The sequence below is a fragment of the Bombus bifarius genome, unplaced genomic scaffold (assembly GCF_011952205.1).
Source record: "Bombus bifarius isolate JDL3187 unplaced genomic scaffold, Bbif_JDL3187 scf7180000009243, whole genome shotgun sequence".
In the NCBI taxonomy this organism is placed as follows: Eukaryota; Metazoa; Arthropoda; class Insecta; order Hymenoptera; family Apidae; genus Bombus; species Bombus bifarius.
In genome coordinates, this window is record NW_022884989.1 from 4377060 (window position 1) to 4404127 (window position 27068).

Here is a 27068-nt window from a genome sequence, read left to right on the forward strand (position 1 = left end):
AATCGCAATTCGACATCGAAAGGTCGAATGATGTTATTGAACGATAGCAGTCAATTTTCGAACATATAAGATTTGTTTACTAAATCGAAAAGTTCTCTGGATAATGTTGGTATCACGAAAGTTACTAGTGACTTGTGGTAGATTAATTTCAAGCTTCTGTCTTTCGTAGATCAAAATGTTCTTCACTCGGGTTGTGTGTAGCAAAATGGCCGCCCGACTAAAGTGAGTGTGACGTTTCGTGAGGTGATTGCATCGTTGTTTTAAGTGGTTCTTACGAATATTCGTTCATGTGACATAGTGTTATTGTGCTTCCTGTGTTTATTCGCAGGTCCGCTAACAAAATCCGAGTATTCGATAAAGTAGGTAAGCGTAATTTATATTTATTCGCGCGCAGGATAAAATTCTTGCGATGCTGTTATACATTAAAATTTCATCAATTTTACGATTTTATAACGTCTTCTTATTGCGTATATTTGGCGAGATGATAGTTGTTTAATCGTTCTACCACATAGTAATAACAATGTTCCCAATTGTACAAGTGATAAACGTCGATCGAAGATTATACTTTGAATTGTTACTCTCACCTTCTCAAGTTAAAAGTGGGCGTTATTTAAATGACATACGCTCTTGCATTCTAAATGTACCGAATGACAGAGAAATAGCACGTTTCTTTGTAATTTCCAACATCTCGTATCGATTCGGTGACAATATCGTCTCTTACCTTTCGGCACATCCATTTCCGCAAAAAATAGCACATGCATGCACGAAACATATCCTTTTAGTGCATCGAAGATTTGTCGAGGTTACGCGATGTCCATGAGCTGTCTCTTAACTTTACTTTTCGAAATTTCGACTAATTATGGTTCGATACAAGATTTGAAAATAAAAGAGATTTGTCTCAGAGCTTTCTTTTCACTTTATTTATATTCGTGTTGTTGCTTAATCTGTTTTTCCATAATAACGTATTATGTAACATGTGCGTTCACATTTATCGTTAATTATCGATACAAGACAAAAAGATTTGATATTTCAAGCATAGAATGTATCAAGTTAAACAATTGATATGTTATACTATTATTTAACGAACGTTATTAGCAGAATCGATAATTAAATTTGGAGCCTATGTATGAAACATGCTATCATTGAAGCAATGCCGCATCAGAAGCCGTACCAGTAAACGAATGTAGCGCAACGAATACTTTCCAACGTAATCGAAACTACCTGATCGAAATCATATTCATATATTTGGAAATATATGAATTTCATATAATTTGGAAAAGGGTAGCTTCTGTTATGTCAACCGGCGCTCGAATCATGTAAACCACCCCAAAGAGACAGCTTGATCGGTACGTTCCTGTCAGTTTGTTGGTCAGCGATAATCGTGGCGCGTCGAGGTGTACACGTGTCCTTTGCATTCCAATTTTCCCGCCACGGTTTTTCTGTCCTTGAATACGTCCTTTTCTCCGCGTTTTAGTGTTTGACATTATACATTTCCTTTTATAAAATAAGAAAACACAGAGAGGAAGATAGAAAACTATCGTGTAATGAATTGTGCTTAAAGTACTCCACCCAGGCATACACACTGGTTATTATACTTTCAGTACATCTTTCAGCTACAGCAGTAATAATTGTACCATAGAATTTCCGACAAAATATGAATTGAGCAATAAAGAGAGAATAATGCGGAAACTAAAAAGATGCCAATGGTCATAAAACCATCATAAAATTATCCCCTTCTCTGTATCCATTATGAGGGGTGCAGGGACGTTTTCTTCAATAAAATTATGAACTGCCAACAAAAGGTATTTTTATGTTCTCTATGCTTTAAATGACTTACATTCCTGAACAGATCTATGATGTAAATGAGGCACATTATATAATTAATTATAATTTAATAATTTAATAATTGTATGTGATAAAATTTTAGCACAAAATCATAAAGTACTCAACATATCTACATAATATGCAAGCATCATACATAACGTGCGAAGATGAAGGGAATATTTAATTGTTAATTTCTACTACAAAGTAATTTCTTTATTTAAAAATTTTCTATTATTTTTATTAAAAACAAGTTATATCATATTTACAAAGACTAAAACAGACCTAACTTCCATTATATTTGTCTTTCTTAATTTTTAATATTTCATGATTATAAGAACTTTTTGTTGATTTCCTATTCTATTCTAACTTAAATCAGTTAAATTAATAATTAATAATAAATATTATATATATGTACACACACCGTATATTTTATTCTTTACAGGAAGTTATGCTTTTATTATTCGAGACGGTTGGTGATTAATAATAAAGTACACAATGATCAAGATTTCAAACCATAAAAATATAACTTCGTGCAAAGAATACAACATATCATTTGAAACTGAAATTTCATTATACGTGTGTGCGACGTGCCAAAAAACATTGGAATTACCATCGAAAAGTTTAGCCGGGACAAAATCGGAGTGTAAAGGGTTAATACGCTTCCGAGGCGAGTGAAGCAGCTCATGCGAACCCGGGCAATTAACTATTGGCTAATTACACAGTTAACGAACGGTACACGGTATTCTTGTCGAATAATTCAGTCACAATGCTTAATTGTACGCTGTAAATGGGCTGCTCTTCCTCCTTGGGTTATTACGTTATATTTTTCCATGTGCGTCGAACACACACGGATGCGTTTTCTCGCCGACGAAGAAAAACGCCGCGGTTTCCCGCTGTGCCGTTTCGCGGCCGAAACATCAACGATTCTCTCATGCGTGTTTCTTACCTAATTAATTCAGCCTTAAGCAGCGCTTCTGAAGCCGAGTGAGAGGGAGCGACCGCAACCTTGCGCTGAATGTTACGAGACGTTTGCTCCGAATGATCAAACTGCCGGATACTGCTCTCTATTACGAAAAATGCCAACGGAATCGATTACTTTATGAAAATTATGTTCACTCAGTTAGTACGTGGAATTTTATGAAGAAAAAAATTTATTTCCTACGTATTATTGCTTATATTTGCTCCATTTCTCGAGTTGAAGCGATAGATCTATTTGTATTTATAAGAGCTGCGATAAGGAAGCAACTTTACTTTTCATTAATTTGTATAAACTAACAAAAACAAATCCGAAATTTAATCATTTTTTGAAATAGAATTCATAGTCAACTAATGCTCGTAATAATGAACTGTTACACTTTTGTATATGAATTCTATACTTTTCTTCCTTTTCCGGTAGTAAGTATTTCAACGTATCTTAAAAAATGAAAGAGAAATTCGGATCAGATATTTTAACTAAGGGATAAATATACGTGGCTTCAATGGGTTGGGAAAATTATGTTAATTGCCTATGAAAAATGTTAAAGATTATACTCGTTACATATAATTTGATCTAATATAATATCCATCAGTTAGCATGGAAAATAGGTATGACACGTTTATAATGATTTTGTTTATTTACATCGTGCAAATATTATTCGCTATTTGCCTTTCTTTCGAGATTGTATATCTCGATCGTATGTGGTTGTAATGAATATGCGAGTTATTGAAAGTAAATGAAAATTTAATTCAGTTCATGAAACTGATCGTATAATGAAATTTAGGAAAAGTGTTATCTTATTATCCAATAAAACATGCCGTTTATTCTGTAATTGTATTGTTAATTACTTCACATGTAATTTAATTCTTTCATTTGCTATGGATGGAAAATAGACTCGTTAGTTTCAAGAATTTTAAGCAAGTTAGAAGGAAATTGCATAACGATGTAATTAAATGATTCATTTAAATGAGAGTTTTTTTTTTACTATTTTGCATAAAAGCATTTAAAAGTATTTAGAAGATGTAACATTATCTTCGATTGAATATTTTCAACTTATCCATCGCATTTGTATAATGTACGACGTAATAACGAAATAAAAGTTGAAATTTATTCAAATAATAGTAAATAAAATTTACGAAATAGAATTCTTTTAATTGTTTGTAAAGAGGTTAGCATCTTTGTAGATGCAAAATGTTTTGAAACGCGTTGATTAAAAACTAACAAACATATTGCCTCTATAATTCAAGCTACTGATAATACCACTTTATTTACATAGTTAATAATTATGTATTTATCCTCGAGTTTTAAATGCTCAAATTTAATTCACATGCGAATATCTGGCCGAATACCTGGAAAAAAGGCTCCGTCTGTTTGTTATTTGCTTCGATGGTCGCATTTATTTTTGCTTTGTTCGGTATTTTAATTAGCAATTGAGCATCTCGGTGAAACGCAGAGTCTCGTCTATAGTTAGATTCAATAAATTTGTTATGACATGCTTCTTTCCTAATCTTCCTTGCTATTTAAAATCGCGTTACCTGGCGATCGACTCTTTTTTTTTTTTATGAATTTCTAACAAGGAACTTCGCTAGTTTTAGTCCAAGCGAAATTACGAGCAACTGTTCGTTAAGCGTAACGAGAACAATTTCTTGTACGGGTTTTATAGTAGAATTTATTTGAAATACTTTTAAAATTCTTCTCGTATGTAAATTCTTTTAATATTTGATTATCAATGTAATCGAATGATTTTTATTATTGTTTCAGAGGGGAACGTATCCAGAGGATGGACAATCAATCTAAAATATAGGTAAAGCTTGAATATCTTTTTTATAAATTGTAAGCTCGTAAAGATTTGTCGGGCGCTTAACTTATCGTGTTTTATTACTTTATTACGAATTATGTTCAATCAAGCCGTAAACTAGATAAAATTGTAAAAATAATAAATATCATATTTAATCCTTACTGTACGAACGTAAGCTTTTCATGTTCGAGCCCGGCACACGTTTACACTCAAAGGTTACCATAGATACATTTACACAGGCTATGTTTCAGCAAACTTTCTATTTTTCATACGAAATACGAGTTAATTAGAGTAGATCACAAGAATTGATTAAAGTCGATACTCTTTGTTATACGTATTTATGCGAATATCAATTGCCATAGATCTAAATATGCATCGGAGATTCTGCATTAATTTCCCCTTTTTATCCCGAACATACTGCGAATTATCTTCGTTGAAACGTACTAACACTTTCAGACTGATGGCTAAGACCTCGGATGCTGTAAGAATCTCGAGTCAGCAGAACCATATATCTAGAAGATCCATATTCCATAGTTTCTATACAAACTATATCGCGTTTCTATACAAACTATGTAGCTTTGGAATATAAGAGCATCTGTTTCACAAATCATTCTGTTGTACAAGAACAACTCTGGAAATATAACGTGAAGATGCGCAATACACATGGTAGAACGTACGTTCACTTGGATTAAAATTTTCTACAAAATTAAATTTAAGTTCTTCCTCTTAAATGATATGATTCGCTCGAGTACACGACTAACATTTTTATTGCGTATGCCACGACTAAAGGTACAAGAGCAAATTTTAATATCACGCAACAAACTCAACCATTCGTTGGTAATTTTTAAGCTAAGATTTATCCTATCCTATTCAACCAGAGCAATTAAATTTGATAATCATTTTATCACGTATAAAATCAAGATCTCGTTACGGTAGAGATCCTCTGTATATTTTAGTATCGAGCCTCATTAGTAAGATTTTCAAGAGTGCTGCTCGCCATTGCAGCGTGACTCATATTACCAGGCCTTAGCGTTCGGGAAAAAATCTCGGAATAGCGATACATTCTTCGCAATTCCTTGTAACTCAGCATTCTTTTGCACAGAAAGGAGACATTCCCGTTGCGATGGAACTCGACTATAACATAAAAACGTTATTAAGGCAAATTTATTTCGTACCAATGGAAGTTAACTAATTGATACTATAATTATTACAATTGTACAATTATTAGATCGCACTTCGGTGTGGCTACGTACGCGAATATTTCATATTAATGGCGTATTTCATATTAAAGCAAAAAACGAGAAATGTTGCGTTTTAACGACGCATTTCAGGAAAATGTAGACGCGCGGTTAAATTCGAGCGAGTTGCCACAAATGGAGACGAAGTGCGAAACCGAAGGCGATATCCAACGTGACCCAAATGCGATTTAAAGCGTTCGCGGATACACGTATCTAGCACTTCGCGAAGGACAGAATTGCTTTTCCAGATTGCTAGCTTTATGATCGATCTTACACGCGTTCGGATTAAGACATCGTAGAAACTGCATGCTGTGTAGGATTATCTGTTGCTTTTCGACAAATCGTTACGTATCTGCATTCCCATTAAACCCGCTAAGTATTGACGTTGCGTTGATGCGAATATTTTATTTCCCACTTTTCAGTCGTTTTCGATTAAATCGTTGTTAATACACGTATCTTCTTATTTCAATCTTATGTGAAGATTTTTCGTAAAAAGTAGATCTTTCATTAAACGTAGTTGGTATAGTGGTCGTTTTGCGTGTACATTGTATTATAGCGTAGATATTAGAAATGTTTAAAAATGCACGAAAGACGGTATTGTGACTTATACATATATTAATAATGATGAAACTACATCGATCAATAACTTCGCAACGCGTACTTTCCACATGAGCACAAAAATACAAATTTTTAGAGCTTTATAGGTCGTCTCCATTTACCAGTTACGAATGAAGGTTTCTTCTGTTTATTGAAACGAAATTGAAATTGCGTCGTAAAAATTCGACAACTGCAGCGGAATTAATCGTGGTTTTATCGTGGTTATGATAAGGAATTTCAAGGACTTGTTTAATATTTCCTTTCTTACTTTTAAACGCTTTAATTCTTTCGAATTGGACAGCTTCTGCCAAGTATTTATTATTTTAATATGTCTTTCGTCTTTTTAACGAAACGATCTGTAAAGCAGTTCATTTACGTCTCTCGTATGCGTGTTGCGTTTATTCTTTTACGCATTATCGCCAATAGCGGCATACAAAAAGAAACATCTCGTGGAAGGTTTTGTTAGCATGTGATTTGGAGATTTTCATCGTGAAGGTTGTTTGCTCAACTGATTTTTTCGCTTCTGTATATCGATAAAATTGTTTGCAGCTGGATAATCGAAAGAATATTCTTATACTTAGCGTTCCTGATAAAAATTATATTTTTAAGGTAAACGATAAAGTGGAACAAGGTACGTCTTAGAAATTTCGCTTAAAAAGCACGTATTTGATTAGATAAACTTTGTTAAAAAAATAAAGTGATTCACTGTTGGAAATGTAATCTACGGCAAGTACTATTTTTGTTTACGATTTCGATAAAATTTTACCATCTTCTTTGATCTCCTATTACATTTATGTAAATTGCTATCTTCTATTCATTTTTTTTTTAACATTTGTTTAAATTCGAGGATAATATGAAACAAATCGTTATTAATATACATGATTTTTCGATATCCCTGCAACATTAAAAGTCCTTTTCTCGGTTATCATTAAAGTAAGATCGATACAAAAAAAACAGCCGCAGGAGAGTCAAATGTGCTTAGTCGATGCTATATCGAGGATAGAATTTTACTTAATTTTATTTCATTTATCACATCTTAAGGAAACTTATCTTTTAAGAAATATTCTACATATTGATCTAAATGACGATTAAGACATTTTTTCGCAAGGAATATTACTTTAAATTTTATTCTATACGTAAATTTATATTCTCGATCGACTAGATAACTATTAGAACGCGTCAGGAATTCTTAATTCAATCTGCTGTCAATGCGAATAAGGAGTTTCCGTGTCTGACTGCAATTCTGTTCGGACTCCACGGTCATTAAGAAACATACTGCGAAATCGTTAGGAAATACTTCCCAATATTAACGACTTCCTGCGGTAGCCTGTCGACGAGTTTCCAGAAATTGCTCTCTTAAAATATAATTACACCGCGGAACAAGAAGCTCCTTTATAAAATACACGAAGTCGCGTTTGCAACCTCCTCTTATCTCGTGTTTCAGCGATCTTCGTTTCCTTCGTCTTCAAACGCTCACGAGTACAGTGTAGAATTATTAAAGATAATATAGACAAAAAATTCGAGAATTTCATATAAAAGAAAAAGAGAAATCGTTGGAGATATTAAGATGCGCTTCAAGCTGGTAGAAATATTCTGTATGTTTCAATGTGTTCACTTTTATTTATACAACTGAAACATAAATTCAACTAATTGTATTATGAAAAGTTTTATTTCTATTTTTTCTTCCATAATATAGGATTCCAAAATACGTTTCTTGTACATTGTATTTCATGCTAAATTCAATCTAGTTTAGTTTGTAATTATTAATAAATATATTTTTCGAAATAAACATCTGAGAGCCGTTCTATAGTGCTTTTCAAAGTACAAGAAATATATTTTTAAATTCGATACAAAAAGAAAAGGTAGAAATAGAAATTTTCGCAATACGGTTGTGTTAACATCACAATTAATTAGTATTAATTATACCAGTTGGCTTTTTGCAAATAGGCATTTCCCTGTTTATACGCACGATACTGTGCACGATTTTCTTAAAACATCACAAGTCTTCCTCTGGGTTGAAACGCAAGCGAGATCGAACTATAAAAAATTCGAAGACCACAGCAGAATTAATAAAGAATAAATTATTTATTTCTATTTGTATATATCTATACGAATCGTTCTTTTCGTTCACTTTCGTCTCATTTCCTTCCTTTCTTCGTGCACGGCCAGCTTGATCAATCCTCGAACCTTAGCGCGTGTTACTCCGCGACTAATATTTTTCTGGGTCACGTCATACTTTCTTCTCTCTGTTCGAGCTCTATGAAGTTCGCGTTACCGCCTTCGATACTGATTCACCTCTGTCTCGTGTGAATCGTGTTACGTTACAATGGCAGAGATAGTTAGAAAGTTGTAAACGAGGATCTGCTTAGAATCCATATATACCCTAACTGTTAAGGAGAGCTGTCCTCTTTTTTGCGCCTATTGTCTTTGCCGTGTATTCTTGATTATTCTGCTTTGTTTGCTCGTGTCACGGTTTCTAACGTGGCGGGAAATTTAAGTTCGTGCAAAGATGGTTGAGAAAAGGCGAAGAAATGTCATGGTTCGGATCGTAGAAAATTGCTAGCTACTTGCTGTTATTACGAAATTAGAGAGTATTGTTGTAATTATTTCATTGGAGTATTCTCGAAACTTTTAAATTCGTTGCAAGTTATAATTTGTAACCATCGCCCTTGACGAATTTAGTACATTTATTAACCCCTTTGATGATACAAATATACTAGCACGTATACAGGGTGGTTGGTAACTGGTGGTACAAGCGGAAAGGAAAAATTTTTTTTTCATTTTTTTTTCATTTTTCCATCGAGACAACGATCTACAGTGAGAGTCGTTATAACGTACCGCACGCGTACCGAGCGAAAATTCAAAGTCGATTTTCTCGAAAGCAAAGCCTCAAACGAAAAATTTTTATTCTATATTTTCCACTTCTTTTTTCGCGTAGAATCACCTCCTTTCCGCTTGTACCACCAGTTACCAACCACCCTGTATATTTGTGTAATTTTTCTTTAACTCAAGCACGATTTCAACAAATACAAAGACACATACGAGTACATTATTTTTCTAAATTTAACATTCAAAACCATCTTCCAAGATTGTAGATCTCGTCTAATACATATATATATATATATATATATATATATATATATATATATATATATATATATGTACGTCTTAAACGAATAAAACTGTGGAACAACAAGTGTTTATTCGCTTCCAGCCTTAGTAAATTCCTCGCCGAAGAAGTACATGCGCTGTTTTCTCGCTTCTTCGTCCCGTTCTTCCGTTTTTCATACGATATCGTTACACTTGCCGAAGAAAGAATGTGACCGTTTCTCGGAGTAAGAAATCGTAAACGCGCGCAGTCTTCCGCGGGGTAATGCAGTAACGCCAGATGGAAAACGGCTGGTCACGGTACAGTAACGTGTACTGTTAAAGAGAAACACTCCGAACAAATCTGTCGAGCGTGCTCTTTGCCCTCTTCTTTTCTCCTCTTTCTTTTTTCCTTCTCTTTCTTCCTCTTCCTCTTCTTCTTCTTCTTTCCTCGCTTTCTTTTCTTATTTCTTCTTTTCTTTCCCCGGTTTCGCTTCTGTCCTCGCGTGCCAGGGATATTAATAGTGCACAGTTACGAGACATCGGCGCGAATAAGCTTTGCATAAATTACGCGAAAAAGGGGAACACGCTGGTTCAGTGATCGAGAATTTCGTCGGATATCTTTGCCACGATCTGCCCTTCTGGATAATGTAAATCTTGTTGCATCGTCGACGATGAATAATCCGCTGTCGAAGCTGGCTATACGTGAAAAGCACGTGGCTCCTTTGATCGATCTGATTTTCCAATCGGATGCCCCGTAGCTCGTCGAACCGATTTACTTCGCTCTCTGTCTCTTTGAACACTCTGTTACCTGAACGTCCGAGCGTTCCTCGTCTTTTATCCTCGGTCCTCCAGTTATAAACGGGTCGATTCTTATCGAGTTGCTGCTCCGATTCTTATGAATTCTTTCTAAAGATAATCGAGCAGCTCGGAAAAAACGCGGTAATCTTTCGATCTTTGATCGACCATACTTTATGCATTTAGTTGAAGAATGTTTATTTGTGCACAGACGTCGTAATATTTGTTGCCATTTGTCGAGAGATCAACATTGAATTTTCCATTACCGGCTATGTACATGATTATTATCAGTTCCAACTATATGAAGTTCATCTCCCGACACAAGTTTCAGATAATTGTCGTTCTACTATATCGTTGTTTGTCTCTGCGTATATTAATCTAATTATTCACATTATTTATATGATCATGCATTATATCCAAACGCAAATCCCATATCGCTAGATAAACGAGAATCTTGAGGAATACCATGTTTTCTCACGCGTTTCTCGTAAATGCCCGCCCCCACGTGGCTGACAATGACAAATAAATCATTCAGTCTATGAATTACTCGCGATACCAACGAGCATAATAGGCGAGGAGCTGGATGCGCGGAGATTTAGTAGAATTCACTTTGCCGTTAATAAACTGGCCTTTCTTCGCTGCGACTAGACGCTCTTGGTTCTCTCGATTATTATAATTAACGCGGGCATCCTCCTAGTATCTGGTACCAGCGTCGATATAATAAGTTTTAATTACCTTCAATTACAGATTCGATTAATTTGCATGTTCGCGCACCGATCTAGCTTTATCCGGTTACAAATTAAAAGAAAGGCTGGTTCGCTGTTTTACGGGCAGCCGTTTCACGCCCTGTGTTCGTCACTTTGTCCTGGTTGCCTGGTGGCTGGCTGGCACGGTCGCTCAGAGTCACGAGCATTACTCTTTTTTCCCGTCGTTCTTGTTAAGCTGATATCTTTAGACGCGTGGAACGGGGCGAGGCACCTTGCGGTTTTCCTTGGCGGGACGAAAAACGAACGTCGAATCTCCTCTCTTGGGACTTAGCCTGCGTGTACGCCACTGTCGCCGATCACAACGGCGACGATGTTTCGACTGTTTGCTGGCAGGCTGGTTCGCAAATTTGCAGAATTCGTAATAAAAACCACTCTTACGAAGATTTTCTATCGGCGATTACTTAGGATATCAGCAATTTTGATAAGTTTGAAGCGCGTTGTTAAGAACAACGTAGCGAATAATTTGTCCATATTCGTATGCATCACTCGGTCTTAGCTTTCTGCTGTTACAAACGAGAGTATTTTCGTTACCGCGTATTGTATTTGCGATGTTCGATCGTAATGACAACTCATGGTTGATCCAGTCCTTCGCAACCTCTATACGCGCTTCGATTGTTACCTGATACGTGTTAGACAGACAGCGTGCAACCTTGCCTTCTGCGTCTGGGAAACGAACACGAGGTAAGACAAATACGAGAGAAAAGAGATGAAATAGAACGATAAAGTAATAAAACGTTATAGTGGAGGGTGGTACGGTCACCAATAGCCTTGAACAGTGATCGATTTTGGACGCGATATAGTCTGACATTGTATATTACGAATCTCGTGTTTCAACATTCTGCTAATGAAATTTCAAAAAGTTTCGCATAATATACACGGGATATATTCGATAAAAATATTTTATGGCAACTATCCAAATACTTTCGGTATACGCATAGTAGAAGATAGATATTCAACTTTCCCAACAGTTCACGGGATACACAACCCTGTTACGATATTCGTATTTCTATATTTCAATGTCAGTCTCGTTTTGATCAAACAATCGGATTCGCGACGCTTTAAGAAAATGTTTAACGTAAAATCGAAGGGAGAAATCACGCTAATATTAGGTTGTCCGGAAAGTGTCTTTCTTTTACAGACCCGTCTTTAACAACGGTGCATCTTTATACAAACATGAAACCTAATCTGTCGAACGTTGTGATCTTTATTTTGATAGAAGAAAATGTAACATACGTGATTCGATAAAATAATAGAAAACGGAAATGTTGTGCATCCATTATTTCCTTATAAAACGAAAGAAACTTTTCGGACGACCTAATATATCGATAAGACGTTTATCATATTTTCTTCGAACTTGAGATACCTTTCAACGCTAGAAAAATACGATTGAGTCGAAAACGATGAAAAGAACGCGGCGGAATTTAAATTTGTACCTGTACAGCGCTGTAAGTATCGCGTTAGGAGTCCATCGCGAATCGACTTTCGCAAATCGTGACCAATGAATTTGCTGCGAGCGATTCAATCGACCCATTGGATAGCATGTTCGATGTATGGTTAGCCATTCGTTAGTCGGTTGCGATAGAAACGAGTTGATTTGCGCCGCGAGCAAGCAACCGCGTTTCCCTTCCCTATCAAACGATGCCGAAACTACACTGCGCGTTTTATCGCTCGTAACAAAAGGATTGCAGGCTAGTATTTTGTGTGAAAAGCGAATAACACCGCGTCGTCGTCTCTCCAACGCTCGATACCTGCTATCGCATCGTTTCCCTTGCGTCTATCCTGGAAATCTCGCGAGATGAACTCGTTGCGCGTTTACTCTTCGCTTTACTTCCACTCGATCATCCTCGTTCTTTGCGCTCAACTTTTACGATCGGATAATGGCTTCCTTCGAACGTTATTGCGCGTGTTGATACGCTTTCCGCTCGACGTTTGAGTTTGCAACTCTGCCGAAGACCGTGAAAGTGGCGTGATGATGTTGGAATATGTATATACAGGGTGGTTGGTAACTGGTGGTACAAGCGGAAAGGGGGTGATTCTACGCGAAAAAAGAAGTCGAAAATATAGAATAAAAATTTTTTTTTTAATTTTTCCATCGAGACAACGATCTACAGTGAGATCCGTTATAACGAGACGCGATAAAGTGCACGCGTACCGAGCGAAAATTCAAAGTCGATTTTCTCGAAAACAAAGCCTCGAACGAACAATTTTTATTCTATATTTTCGACTTCTTTTTTCGCGTAGAATCACCCCCTTTCCGCTTGTACCACCAGTTACCAACCACCCTGTATATCGATGTATATTTAATAAATAATTTTCTTGCAATGATTGTATTAATTTATTTTATAATATATATTATTAAAATCATTTTTATTCCCATAAAGAAATAAAATTTCAATTATAGAGAGTTACGCCATTTTTTTGATTATAGCTCGGTGTAAATGTTGGATTGGCAACTAACAGATTGCGGATTTTGTCATTAGGCGGTATCGACAAAATCCGCGATCACTTAGTTGCCAAGCCAATAGAATGGCGTGGGACAGAGGAGCGCCACACCATAGTAAACGTTCGGTCGATACCAAAAATTATGCTACGTAAGTATGTCCTTCCAGATGGTAGTACAGTGGACTGGCGTGCAATCGGAAAGTTTATTATTCGAGCCGTGGTCACGTTGCGTCTTCCCCTTGGTCTCGACGCCACCTGAGTCGCTGATGCGTGCGATCCACGTCGCCGAATTTCCGTTCGTTCTCGCTAATTGCCATGGCTAACAAGGAACAGCTGTATAAGAGGTTGGCTTCCCTTACGATTCACCTCGTGAGAAATTCGTCAGGCTTTTGGTAGTTTCGCAAGCATTTGCATAGATACCGGCTGTCTGTTCCCACGGGGTGCGTCCTGAATCGTAAGAATTGGCGAATTTTCAAGCACAGCGATCAATTGAAATTCAAGCACGAGCAAGTACTTCTTACGTATATTTCAAGAAAAAGTTTCAGATTTAACGAGTATTCGTGGGAAACCTAAATCGCGTTTTTCTGCCTGTGTTCTACGCATCTTCGTCCGATTGTTGTACGCGTTCTTCGACGAGCTATTGGAGCAATAGCGATACAGTGAAATTACTTTGAATTTACGATATCGTAGAAATTTGTTCGTAATTCACGATGCTCGTTCGTTGGCTTCTACGGCTAATATTAGCGCGAAAGTCTGATCGATATACATGTATGTAATAGATATATCAATATTTAGTCACAGTTAATAGTATTATCGGGGATTGGAGTAATTTCACAGCTTCGTTTACTAGTAATAAATTTTAATGTACCGTGTCCCGAGTATTTAATCAATTTTGCGGTTACTATTGAACAACATGCGTACAGCGTTTGATACGTAAACGCTTTGGTCTAGCTTTCATAATGAATGGCCACTTTGTAAGCCGACCTCGTTTACCGCGTTCTTTCGTTGGTTTATCAATGAACATCATTTTATATCTTTTTTTGTTTTTCACTTCTTTCTTTTTAATTATCCGATGACGAGATCACGAATGTTCAATAAAGATTGCAATTAGCAAATTAACGAACATCACTCGTCATTTTAATTAATTAGTCGCTAAACGATTGGAAATGAAAACAAATATTCCATTTAATTTATTCCATTTCAACTCTCAACTTGGTCAAGGTTCTCTGAATCATAGCTACCTATTACGCGTTTTTCCGGTTTGCTGAGAAAACGATTAAATTATATCGTACGCTACCTTGTAAAATAATCGTTTTAGTGGGTAAAATACTTCCGTAAAAGTGCAAATAAATACGGTGACTCGCCAAAGTTTTTATGTACTCTATAAAAAAGGGCTACCTTCATGGAGATACGATTCTACGAAATTTCATTAAAGATTCGGCGCGTTTTGTACCAAGCCGACGAAAAGGAACCGTTTCGTATTTAACACGTATCGATACATAGCTCATTTAATCCTCTCAGTGTCAAATACTTTTAACACGTTGAACATTAAATAATAATAATTAAATAATAATAATAATAATTAAATAATCGAAATATAATTTTTGTAGAATATATATACACATATACACATATACAGGGTGGTTGGTAACTGGTGGTACAAGCGGAAAGGAGGTGATTCTACGCGAAAAAAGAAGTCGAAAATATAGAATAAAAATTGTTCGTTTGAGGCTTTGCTTTCGAGAAAATCGACTTTGAATTTTCGCTCGGTACGCGTGCGGTACGTTATAACGACTCTCACTGTAGATCGTTGTCTCGATGGAAAAATTAAAAAAAAACAAAATTAAAAAAAAAATTTTATTCTACATTTTCAACTTCTTTTTTCGCGTAGAATCACCCCCTTTCCGCTTGCACCACCAATTGCCAACCACCCTGTATATGTATTTTTTAAATAAACGTGTTATGCAACTTTGTTTGTATCGAAGTAACCCCGCGCAAAGTGTACGAAGACTTTTTTACGACGTCTGATTCTATAACTCGATCAATCAGTGCCATATTCATACTGTCCCCATTTTTTTACTTGAAAGTGAAAACTAATTGTTCTTGGAACATTGAAAATGATATTTAAACGAGAGCGTAAAACCATTGAAAGAGATCGATATCGGAAACAGCACGATAATCTATAATTACGCTGTAAAATGTTTGCTGAATGAGCGCATTGTGTTTAGCTCGAGAGGATGCTCGACGTGAAAGTTCGATTCCACGGTGGACGCGCGACACGGTTTGCTCGAAATTCGAAAACCAGACAATAAAACGTGGCTATTCATACTTACGTAATGACGATTCTTGTATTAGTATGTCCGGCCGCGCAATATATTTTCGCGTGACATAACGCGCTCGTCATAGACACCGACCAAGGATAAACTCCAGTTGAATTATTCAATGTTTGATCGTGCAACAGATTTGTCTCGTCGATGTTGCCCCCGATTATTCAGCAGGAAACGACGGAATTTCATTTTGTAGGATCAGATAGAGGAGGCTTTGTTGCAGAAAAGTATTGTACAAGGATGATTTTCTATATTTTGTTTGGCGATGCACGTATCGTGAATTTCAAACACATTCGCCAAGTTTCAATACCGAAGGAAGGATTCGTAATTTTCCAGTTGTTAGTAAATTTGTAGACGTTCCTTTTTATTTTTATTCTTCATTATTTATAGTCATAATTTGGATCAATTAGCATGGATTATTAGCGACGTGAAAGAATGAAAAATTACGATCATAAGTTGCTATATAATTTAGAACGTTTTAGCGTGGTATCCTTAGGTCTTGAAGGATCCTTCGTGGTAAAATTATGCTGATTTTTCTATAGCAACAGATTGCCTATTCTTGGTTATATTAACGACAGAGATACGTACGTACATACGTGATCGATCGAATTATTTCTTAGAACACGTGTTCGTTCAAATTGCAGACAATAGCGTTTCATTAGAACCCTTTGATATAATAGAGCATTCTACGTTCTGAATATGAAACAGAAATGTCCTGAATAGAATCGCAAGTAGCTCTTGCATACACTTTATTATTCACATGTTCGTTGCAAACGTATGTAATGATATTGCGCCTATATTACAACCAGATTCCTCTAAAAAATCAAATCATCAATGATAAAGAAACAATCGTAAAGTCATCGTTTTATTCCAACCATGCAGCGTAGCATGAAGTTACTACAATATATAAATTTACGCGTAAGTCGTAATTTTAGCTACAACTAGGCGTTAAGAAAGAATTTTATTATTTCGTATAATTTCTTGTTGTTTCTGCGACGACTTTGGAATATTTTCGTCGCTATCGATGCATACGTTGCGCCGCTTCAATTATCTAATTATGCAATTTATTCGCTATCTATAAATAACGTTGCGTGGCGCAATTATTGCGTTTTTGGTTCTGCGCACTTCGAGAAAGTGAGACTTAAATTGAAAGAAACAAAAAAGCAATGGATAGCGTGTTAAAATAAGTTTAATAATTTTTTATTCTTTTTAGTAGCGAATGCGTTCAGTCTATCTTTGAAACACGATTTTATACAAGTTATTTATCATTTAACAATTTCCTCGGAATTTTCTTACGACCAAGTCAACTGTTAAATATTTTTCGAATTTTTATCTATCCAGAAATGTTGATCGCAACCAATTCAGTTATTTAATACGGTTAACACAAAAGTAGATTTCTAATCTTTACATCTTTGCTTCTATTGTTCCACTGGCGAACCCGTCGTGCAACCGCTGAACCGACGTTTCAGTATTCCTCTATGTGTCACGAAGTGTCTCAGTATTACAAAACGCAGCAAAGTTTATAGGAAATGGTAATCTAAACCTTGGTGTGCTTTGCAAGCATACTGTGACCACAACGATCTGATATTCACGATGTTTAAGCGGCACACTTGAACCGCGAAACGTTTCAAAAAGAATTCCTCCAACTTTCCAATCTCTTTATTTTTCTTCCGATATTTTCTTTTCTTTGAACATTTTTCATGAAAATATTGACGTTTATCGAAAAGCGTACGCGAATGTCGACGATTCGTAAGAAAACAGCGTATCACGTGGGACGCATGTGACTCACGGTGTTTACTATGCAAGCGGAGCTTTTCACAATAGAATCTTCTCAGTATCGTTTTACGTCGTATTATAAAAAGCTTAAAGAACATTCAACGAATTTATCGTAATACGGTAATCGTTTTTCTGATCCTCAAATCCCCGTCCCATTTTTCACATTCACTTTTCCGCGATATTATACTTAGTCGCAGAAAAATAAAATTTCGACTTTCTCTCTCTCTCTCTCTCTCTCTCTCAGCAGTTCGATATTTTTATGATCTCTTGCACTATGCATCTTGTAGTTTCTATGTTCATTTTCAAATTTCTCTCCAATCTTACGAATATAATCGTGACAGTTCGAGTCTCGTTACAACGTTAACGTTCTTCCATATAATGTTCCGTATAAGACTCGTCGTATGACGCGTTACAATAGACATTACGATACTATACAAGTTACTATACAACTATTCGAATACTTTCGTCAGAAACTGTATTCGTCTTCCACGAATGCGAGAAGGCTAAGAACATCGGGCGGACGCACGCAAACAGAAGAAACCAGACGAGACGTTGGTTCGAGCGACGATGCTTGCACCGGGCATGTTCGTTGACGATGGTTTGCTGGTCGTTTCGAAAATACACGCGGAATGATTCACCTCTCACGCATGTCTGTCGTCTATCGGTGTGTCTAGCGCATTATAATGCGGGCTGAACGAGCGGATAGTGCGCGCGTTGGAACAATGGCCACTTAAGCTAACTGGCTGATTAAATGCTCACCTCAGTCACCGCGGATGCACGATTAAATATGGTGCGCACCATGGACGCCGTGCTCGTTTTGCTCGATCAGCCACGACAGGGAAACGTTTCTCGTCCACTCTGCAGTGTCTCCGTCGAAATATCGATGGATGGTCACTTAATTAAAAAGCGTAACTGAGTTTGTAGAAGCAATCGTTGTTTTGTGATTCGACGTGTTTCCTGATGATTATGAGTTACAGAGTGTGACACGTTTCGATGTATGTGATGTTGTATCTCCGAATGGACGAGTTAACGTTCGAGAGTGGGCGAAAGGAGACTGTAACGTAGAGTTGGTTTATTCTTAAAAATGGTAAACTCGTTATCTATATGTTTCTGGAAATTCGCGTTGTTTGGTAAAAAAAAGATTGAGATTGAGTCGGATATATCGTTTTTTTTTTTTTTTTTTTTCGAAAGAATGATCGTAACGTAGTTTTATCGTATTTTTGCGATTTTAGCAGCGTTGTTCAATGTGTCGTTCCGCTTAGTTTAAATTGTTCTATATCGAGTCTCCTGTTTTCCATTTTTTCAAAATACGTTGAAATATTTGAAATTCCTCTTAAACCTTTTTTCTTTTTCTTTGACTTGCAGGTAAAGTTATATTATGCAGGTTATTGCTTATGTATAATGGTTAGATATTTTGAATTAAATAAAAAATAAAGAGATGTAGTTTTCGTAAACTATGATCGTTTACTACAGGATCGTTTATAAATATCAAGCTCAAGATTTATGGGAAATATTTCACCTCTCAAATTCTAGATACATGTTGTACGAATGAAATATTCACATTCGATATTCAATAAATACCACTATTCATTCTCTACGGGCAAAGATTGATTTTATTTAAATCGAGGAAATCATTTCGCGGCATATCATTCTTATTTTACTCTGCGATACTTTTAAACGGACATGACATTATCGAATTAAAAAATTATCTTTTAAATTCTTTCTCCAGCAGTCATTAGATCTATTAATCATTCTAGTAATCACTCTACAGCCACTTCCAAACCGTGTTCAATTAAAAAGAAGATAATGGAAAAATTTGGGTCAACGACCATCTTCAAAATAATTAATCAGCTTTATAAGTTGCAGATCGGAATTCCATTCGTCTGACTCTACGTTAGAAGCATCTATAGTTCGTATAATAGGAATTCAGTTTTAGATAAGTGAGCTTAATTAGCGGAAGTTGGTTTAATCGGACAGTAATTAAAACTTTGTTCGGATCAGATCACACCAGATAAATGGTGCTCAGATAAATAAAGTTTTACTGCAAGTAATTTCTTAAAAGGAACAGATCCATAAAATCGACTCGCTCTAACGAAGTACTGTAAATGACGAAAAATCATGGTAAAATCAGGACTTCCCGGAAACTGCTTGACGCAACGATTCGCTTAAGCGCTCGCTACGCTTGCTCTCGCGACAAATATTAATCAAACGTGACACTGTTAGGTGGATCGCGTAAAAAGCATTCGTGTGTTCGCCATCATTGTGTCCGTTAACATGGAACGCAATGTATCGTTAACCGATACGCAAGTGCAAAGAAGGAAGAAAGAAAAAGCGCAGGGCTATCGTGTATCTCAAAGACAAAATCAACGCTCGAACCACATGCTCTGGAACCGAATCCCCCCTCCCCCACGATGAAACAAATCTTTACGGTTGTTACTCGAGAAACCGGATATCTAAAGCTTGTTTTCTGGCAAACGTGGCATACCAAGCGCCAAGACATTCTTTATAACTTTTTCATATCTTGAAAGCTATCCCTCGAACATGAAACAATTCCTTTAACATTTCACTAATCGACAAGAATATTATGCATATTATTATGTATTTTGTCTGTGTGACAAAATTGGATTTTTGCTACATTTAAATAGGAATATTTTTTTTCGATTTATTTGTACGAAATTACTTGTTTTACACAGGCAAATAGTTCCCTTTTTATAATTACCTGCTAATTTATGAGAGAAAATTACTCGTATTTGGAGACAATTTTACTCCTCTTAATCGCGATCTTCGTAATTGTTGATCAAATATTAAGATGTGAATATAGGTTACGCTTCGTTTTATTTGTAATACATCGTGTGTGTTATAAGAAAAGTTTAAAACCACAGACAAAACTGGAAAATTGATTTAATAAGTCCTTGACTTAGTTTACGGAGATTAGGCGTTTACTGCGGTATAATCAAGACGTTGTCCTTGTTCATAGAGAAAATAGGACAAAAAGGGAGAAACATGTATCGTTTAGTCGATAAATACCATTTTGTTTATAAAAATGATACCATAAAATAAAGCCCTGTCGTTTGGAGATCGACAAACAATAAAAGTCAAGTGTTAGTCGATCGAGTATGAGAAAATCAAAATTTCTTTTTAATAAATTTCCTTAACATTGAACGAGTTAAACAAAAACAATTTAATAGCCTGAAACGAAATAAAATATAAATATGGCAAATATCACTGTCGAGTCGTTCGAAACGTAATTCGACTTTCGTGCACGAAATGTTTCATTCATCCTGAACAATTTCGTACCTATTAACTCAGAAAGATGTATCAAGTCACGGCGCTCTGAATGACAATATTATGATTCATGACTTTTTCTTAAGGACAATTCTTACGAGGTTTGAAGTTCATTCATTACGAGCGTGTTTATCAATTTCAGTGTTGCTCGTAGAAGAATTGTTGCTTTATCGTTTCTAACGTTTGTAATCGTATTGTCTCCAAGTATCGATTCATAGTCGTCAAATTAGTTCTAATCTCAAGGTTAGTGCTAGTACTACGTTTATGTGTCTCATTAACGTCAGATTTGCAGAATCAAGAAATACGACTGGAGTTACTGAAATATGGAAATGATATCATCTGGAAACGAACGTTCGTTGAAACTATCACGACTTTTTTTTTATTCTACATGGTAAAACGTATTTCAGAGTGATAAAACGTATCGAATGTGTAGACACATCGTGTGAAATCTATTCTCTAAAAAAATATGTCATTACCTACTTGCGAATTAAAGAATAAGAAATCTTGATAGAAAAATCGCCAATCACGATACATATTCTGAATCAAATATTATCACGTTAATATCGTCAAATATTAAGGAAGGTCTTTAAATTTTCTATCTCACAAGCGAAAGAGCTGCTAATTCTTACACAAAAATTTTACCGTAAAATTGGATTCTCTCGTATGTTGATTAAACTCGAGGCGTTGTTCGTCGATAGGAAGACTCGAGAAAAGGTGGAAAGGTCGACAGCGTGGAAAGGTGAAGATGTTGAAAATCATCGGATCACTTTGTGAAACATCTTTGCGTTTCGAAAGATAAGAAGAAGCCGTGCACTTTACAGCGAATGAAAATGTGTTTAAAATTCTTCCTTTTTTTGTAGGTTCGCATAGGCCACTGCGGGAGTTGCGATGCCAACGTATCACAATGCGGGTGGCGGATACCCGAATGTGTCAGCGCCAGCGCGGCAAGCGAAGCTCGATGGCAATCAAAATCACCATACGATCCCCTCAAACGTAACATCCCATCCCCTTATACAAAATAGCACGCAACACAACGTTCCTTCCAACTTGTCTACAAGTAACATTCCGTCCCATCCAGTATCACCGACGATGACTACGCATTCGAACGTCACCTCTGCTAATATAACCAGTCACATGAACACCGGCTCACCACCGGTAATCCTCACCTCGAACGTCACCAATCCTAGCAATCCTGCTGCGTTATCGGCGAATCCGAGGCACGAGGTCAAACTCAACGCTATGCCGTACGTATTTGTTTCTTGCACCATCGCGAATTTACATCGATTGTATAAGAAACGATTGGATGAGATTTTTATAAAAATTGACGTTATTGCATCGAACTTATATTATGTCTATATATATATATATATATACAGGGTGGTTGGTAACTGGTGGTACAAGCGGAAAGGGGGTGATTCTACGCGAAAAAAGAAGTCGAAAATATAGAATAAAAATTGTTCGTTTGAGGCTTTGTTTTCGAGAAAATCGACTTTAAATTTTCGCTCGGTACGCGTGCACTTTATCGCGTCTCGTTATAACGGATCTCACTGTAGATCGTTGTCTCGATGGAAAAATTAAAAAAAAATTTTTTATCACCCCTTTGCGCTTGTACCACCAGTTACCAACCACCCTGTATATATAGATAAGATGAGATTTCTCACGGAAAAGTAAATCGAAAACGTAGAATATTTTTCGATTTAAAGCTCGATTCGCGAGAAGATTAATTTTGAAAATTCTTTGTATACATAAAACACGGTCCTTTGATATACACTATACTTATCGTGTTTGTACATAGTTTTTACGTAACTTTTATAAATTTCACGGGATTCTAATAATTATGAAAAATGACTTACGTATATGCCGTGACTTGTACTCGAGTGAAAATTCAACGACGCGAAAACGATGTTTATTCTATAACTGTATATAATTTGAGTAGAAACAATTCCTCTATGATATAACTATAAATATACTTGCATCGATTGTGTAATATGATATATATTTTGATAAAAGAAATTCAAATGACAAAGATAATTTTTGCTACGAGATTCTCGAACTTCTGCCTATAGGCATCTCCTGCTTTTAATTGTCCTGGCGAGAATATCCGCTAATCGGCGCATTAATCGAATTTCATTTCACGCAAACTCACGATTATCCGTTGTTTTTAGATGGTTCCACGGGAAGATATCGAGGGAAACTGCCGAACGATTGTTGCGGCCGCGCGAGGACGGCCTGTTCCTAGTCCGGGAGTCGACGAATTTCCCCGGCGACTATACGCTGTGCGTGTGCTACGAGGGCCGTGTCCAACATTACAGAGTGCAATACACGAACAAACAATTAACTATCGACGAGGAAGAATTTTTTGAAAATCTGGCCTTGCTGGTCGAGCATTACGAGCAGGATGCCGATGGATTGTGCACGCAGCTCACCAAATCTCTGCCTAAACAGGGCAAACAGGACTTCTGCGTGGATCTAAAGGCGTTCATCGATGCTGGTTGGGTTATACAGACCCACGAACTTGAATTGAGGGAGTGTATCGGCAAAGGAGAGTTCGGTGACGTGTTGCTGGGCGTTTATCGGGGCGAAAGGGTCGCCGTGAAAATGCTGAAAGACAACAGCGAGGCGGCGCAGAGGTTTCTGGCCGAGGCGAGTCTCATGACTTCGCTGATCCACGACAATCTGGTCAAACTGCTCGGCCTTGTTTTCAATAATCAACACATGTACCTGGTTACGGAATATATGAGTAAAGGATCCCTGGTGGATTACCTGAGATCAAGAGGGAGACTGCACGTTTCCAAGAAGGACCAGATCAACTTCGCGTAGTACGTAAAAAGCACGGATGCAGCTGGATTTATGCTTCGCTGGGGAAACACGCGAGGTGTCACGCGCTGATTTCTTCGAAACTTTGCATAAAGACGGATGCTTGTTTGCGTAGATATCGAATAGTTTGCGAAATAGAGAAATACGAGTGTTATTTTACTCGCGTTCTCCATGCTGGTACGCGACCTACTCGCTATGTCCTCTTAAAGTCTGCGCATGCTGCGTTCTTCGCCTCATTTTCAACTCAATCGTATTTCTCCGTTGTTACAACATTTCTAGAAATTTCATTTGAAAATGCGAGTGAACAATATGCACGAGTACTTGTCTTAATTCTGATTTGACGACACAGACTTTCTTCCTTGATCTAAAAATATTGTGCTATGTTCTTTGGACCATTGTAGTTTGGCTCAATCGTTGTTTTTCTGTTGTTAAATAAAGATACAAAATATATAGTCTTGGTTAAAATTCTTCTTAAGCTATTATGTCTTTCTACTCGTTGAAACAAAAGTTAAATTGGTACATGTGACAGATAATCCAATGCTATTGTAATAATACTGTAAAAGTAGTACTGACGCAATCTTGAAATAAATACCATGTACTACCATTACGTGAAATTGAGTCAAAGCTTAATTTATTGAAAGTAAATTTAACAGAAGTTGATTGCACGCAAGAGGTAAAATATTTTCTGTTTATCTACGAAGCTTCGTTGAAATCAGCGCGCCGTTACACTTCGCATAAATTATATCGTCTCGTGTGTCAGAGAGGACTGGTTTTAAATATGCATTTTGTTCCCTTTCAGCGACACGTGCGCAGGCATGGCGTATTTAGAATCCAGACACGTAGTGCACAGAGATCTGGCCGCGAGAAACGTTCTTGTCGCGGAGGATAACTCCGCGAAAGTGTCGGATTTCGGTTTGGCACGGGACGAAAATTTTTCTCTCGAAGGAGGGAAGCTGCCCATCAAATGGACTGCACCAGAGGCTTTAAAGCAAAATGTAAATATCAAGTTGTGAAATACCGATTCCATAATGCCCAATTTTAACATTATTCACGTATATACGCAATTTGCAATTTCTTGTTTTCAGAAGTTTTCAAATAAGTCTGATATGTGGAGTTTTGGAATACTCTTGTGGGAGATCTATTCCTTTGGACGTGTACCATATCCACGAATTGTGAGTAGAGTTCTATGTATGTTTTCTTGTTGGACTATCGTTTGTGTTAAAGTAATCCACATTGATTTTCATTACTGTTGATTTCAGCCACTAGCTGACGTTGTGAAGTGTGTGGAAAAGGGATATAAAATGGAGCCACCTGATGGTTGTCCTCACGAAGTTTACGATATCATGAGACAAGTATGTATAGAAATTTTCTATGATATATATACGTAAAAATTATGTTATACGTTGTTACGAAGTAAATATTCTTTACCAGGCATGGGACTTACAACCTGAAAACCGACCTACTTTTTACGATATAAAATTAGTGCTGGGTCAACTGAAAGCTGAGTACACCAAAGGTGTGAATTAAAGAAAAGAAAAAAGAAAAAGAAGAAATGCTACTTATTATTCATAGATTAAAGTAGAAAAGACATAAAAGAAGGAATTAGAATTTTCGAGATTTTTTTTTAAGTCAGGGTCAAAGGTAGTGGCTCTAAATACTTTTGCTACAAAAAGCAATTTTCTATTGTACATTTTTTATTGTACAAAAGTAGAATCTGCGTTGCTTGTATTTATTGTTACGTTATTATTATCGCTAATATTATTATTTTTATTTTTAAAGATTTTTTTTGATTTTCCTATTCTTTTACAAAAATACTTTCCATATAAATTAATATATATCAATCGTGCCTTTGGCCAAGTTGTAATTCTTGAACGAAAGAAGTTCAACTTGTACATCCGAAATTCAGGTAACACTTGAAAGGATATTTACAATACAATTCTTTTCTTTTTTTAATTACTTTTCTTTTTAGTTCTTTTCTTTCATTGTCGTGTTTTTGTAAGGTCGAGTATGGCAGTCTTTATAAAGCTGCTTGATCTCGCGGTTTTTCGAGCAATTTTCGTCATTGTCATGACTCGAGAAATATTTCCAGGTGTAAGAAGCGCCTTACATTGAACTGAATTTAAAGAAAATGAGACGTAATTATTCATGATAAATACTTATTACAAAGTAATCTTTTGGACTTAACTTGTATAAGGATGGATATATTGGAATTTTTTCACTTACGTGTAACGGTAGAACAGAAGAAAGGTAACTAGATTTTTATCGTCGACAGTTTGTCAGAGAGATGTTTGTATCGTATTATAGTGATTGTAGATTACAAGTACTTGTTAGTCGTATACGTTTTTTTTAATCAAAGATTTGTCATAGGAAGTATTAATTTTTAACTAAATTATTGCAGACTATTATACATGATTATTTAAGTTGCCCCTGAGATATTTGACTATATATTAGTGATGTAAATGTATTTGTAAATACTTTTGTACATATCTGGTTATCAGAATGGGAAAAATAAGAAGAATTAATATTTCCAATACACAGATTGATATTGGTTAGAAGATTTAACAAGAATTGTCTATATGTTTTTGTTTTTAGTTTTTAAGATGGTTACTTTACATAACTATCCGAATGTCCATATTTCAATTGCACTACCCAACGCAATGATATAGAAAAGAAAGAAAAGATCGGATAATTACATATTTAAAGTAATTAAACTGTAGACGTTTCGTGTTATTCTATCTTCCTTCTGTAATATAGGAACCACCACTTATTTAATACTTTCTCCAATGGTTATAACGGACTAATGATATTTATTCGTAGAGGATAGGTAGTTTCAAGCGAAATAGAAAAAAATATGACAAATGTTGAAGAAATAGTTTCTTGGTTCGCTATGAAAACTGGAAGATTGGTATACAAAGTATGTTACTTGATATCAGGTTTTGGATCTAATTTACATAATTTCTATCAGAATCATATACGCAGAGACTTATTATCCGAGATCAAAGCCAATGTACTCAGTTCCTCGCATTTTTTTCATTGCTTGCAATAGTATCCGAAAGAAGGACCGTCATGACTGAACCGAGCTTTGTAAGAACGATAATAATCTTTAACGATAGACCGAATCTGTTTCGCGAAAGTGCGTATCTAGTTTGAGTCGTAGAATAGTCGTAATAAATATGTAGCGTATTTATAAGCGTACCAGTCCGTTTATAACTTCGATAGTATGTAATATAATGTATATGGCTCTAATCCAGTACCTAACGTTTTTTCGATGATACTACATTTGTCGACCTCTATTTGCGACTATGAAGACATTCATGGATGCACATTTCACATCCA

At 36.1% G+C, this 27068-nt stretch overlaps 1 protein-coding gene across 3 annotated transcripts; it reads left to right on the forward strand.

Annotated features, from left to right (window-relative positions):
• Positions 1–165: 165 nt before the first annotated feature.
• Positions 166–26985, forward strand: LOC117214639 (tyrosine-protein kinase CSK). 3 transcript variants are annotated; one of them, XM_033460836.1, is made up of 8 exons: positions 166–363; positions 4562–4604; positions 21776–22159; positions 23081–23734; positions 24532–24727; positions 24818–24904; positions 24992–25084; positions 25164–26985. In XM_033460836.1, exons 3-8 carry the CDS (start codon positions 21804–21806, stop codon positions 25257–25259), a joined length of 1482 nt encoding a protein of 493 aa, XP_033316727.1. In that variant the 5' UTR covers positions 166–363; positions 4562–4604; positions 21776–21803; the 3' UTR covers positions 25260–26985. The 3 variants fall into 3 exon arrangements, with proteins under 3 accessions (XP_033316727.1, XP_033316728.1, XP_033316729.1); XM_033460837.1 differs by having other exon boundaries at positions 190–359; XM_033460838.1 differs by lacking the exons at positions 166–363; positions 4562–4604 and adding an exon at positions 18581–18717.
• Positions 26986–27068: the final 83 nt, after the last annotated feature.

Excerpts from the sequence above, each read along its gene's own strand:
- LOC117214639 (XM_033460836.1), top strand. The coding sequence starts at position 21,804 with ATGCCAACGTATCACAATGCGGGTGGCGGATACCCGAATGTGTCAGCG. Across the intron at positions 23,735-24,531 it reads GACCAGATCAACTTCGCGTA|CGACACGTGCGCAGGCATGG; the intron begins GTACGTAAAAAG and ends GTTCCCTTTCAG. Across the intron at positions 24,728-24,817 it reads CAGAGGCTTTAAAGCAAAAT|AAGTTTTCAAATAAGTCTGA; the intron begins GTAAATATCAAG and ends TCTTGTTTTCAG.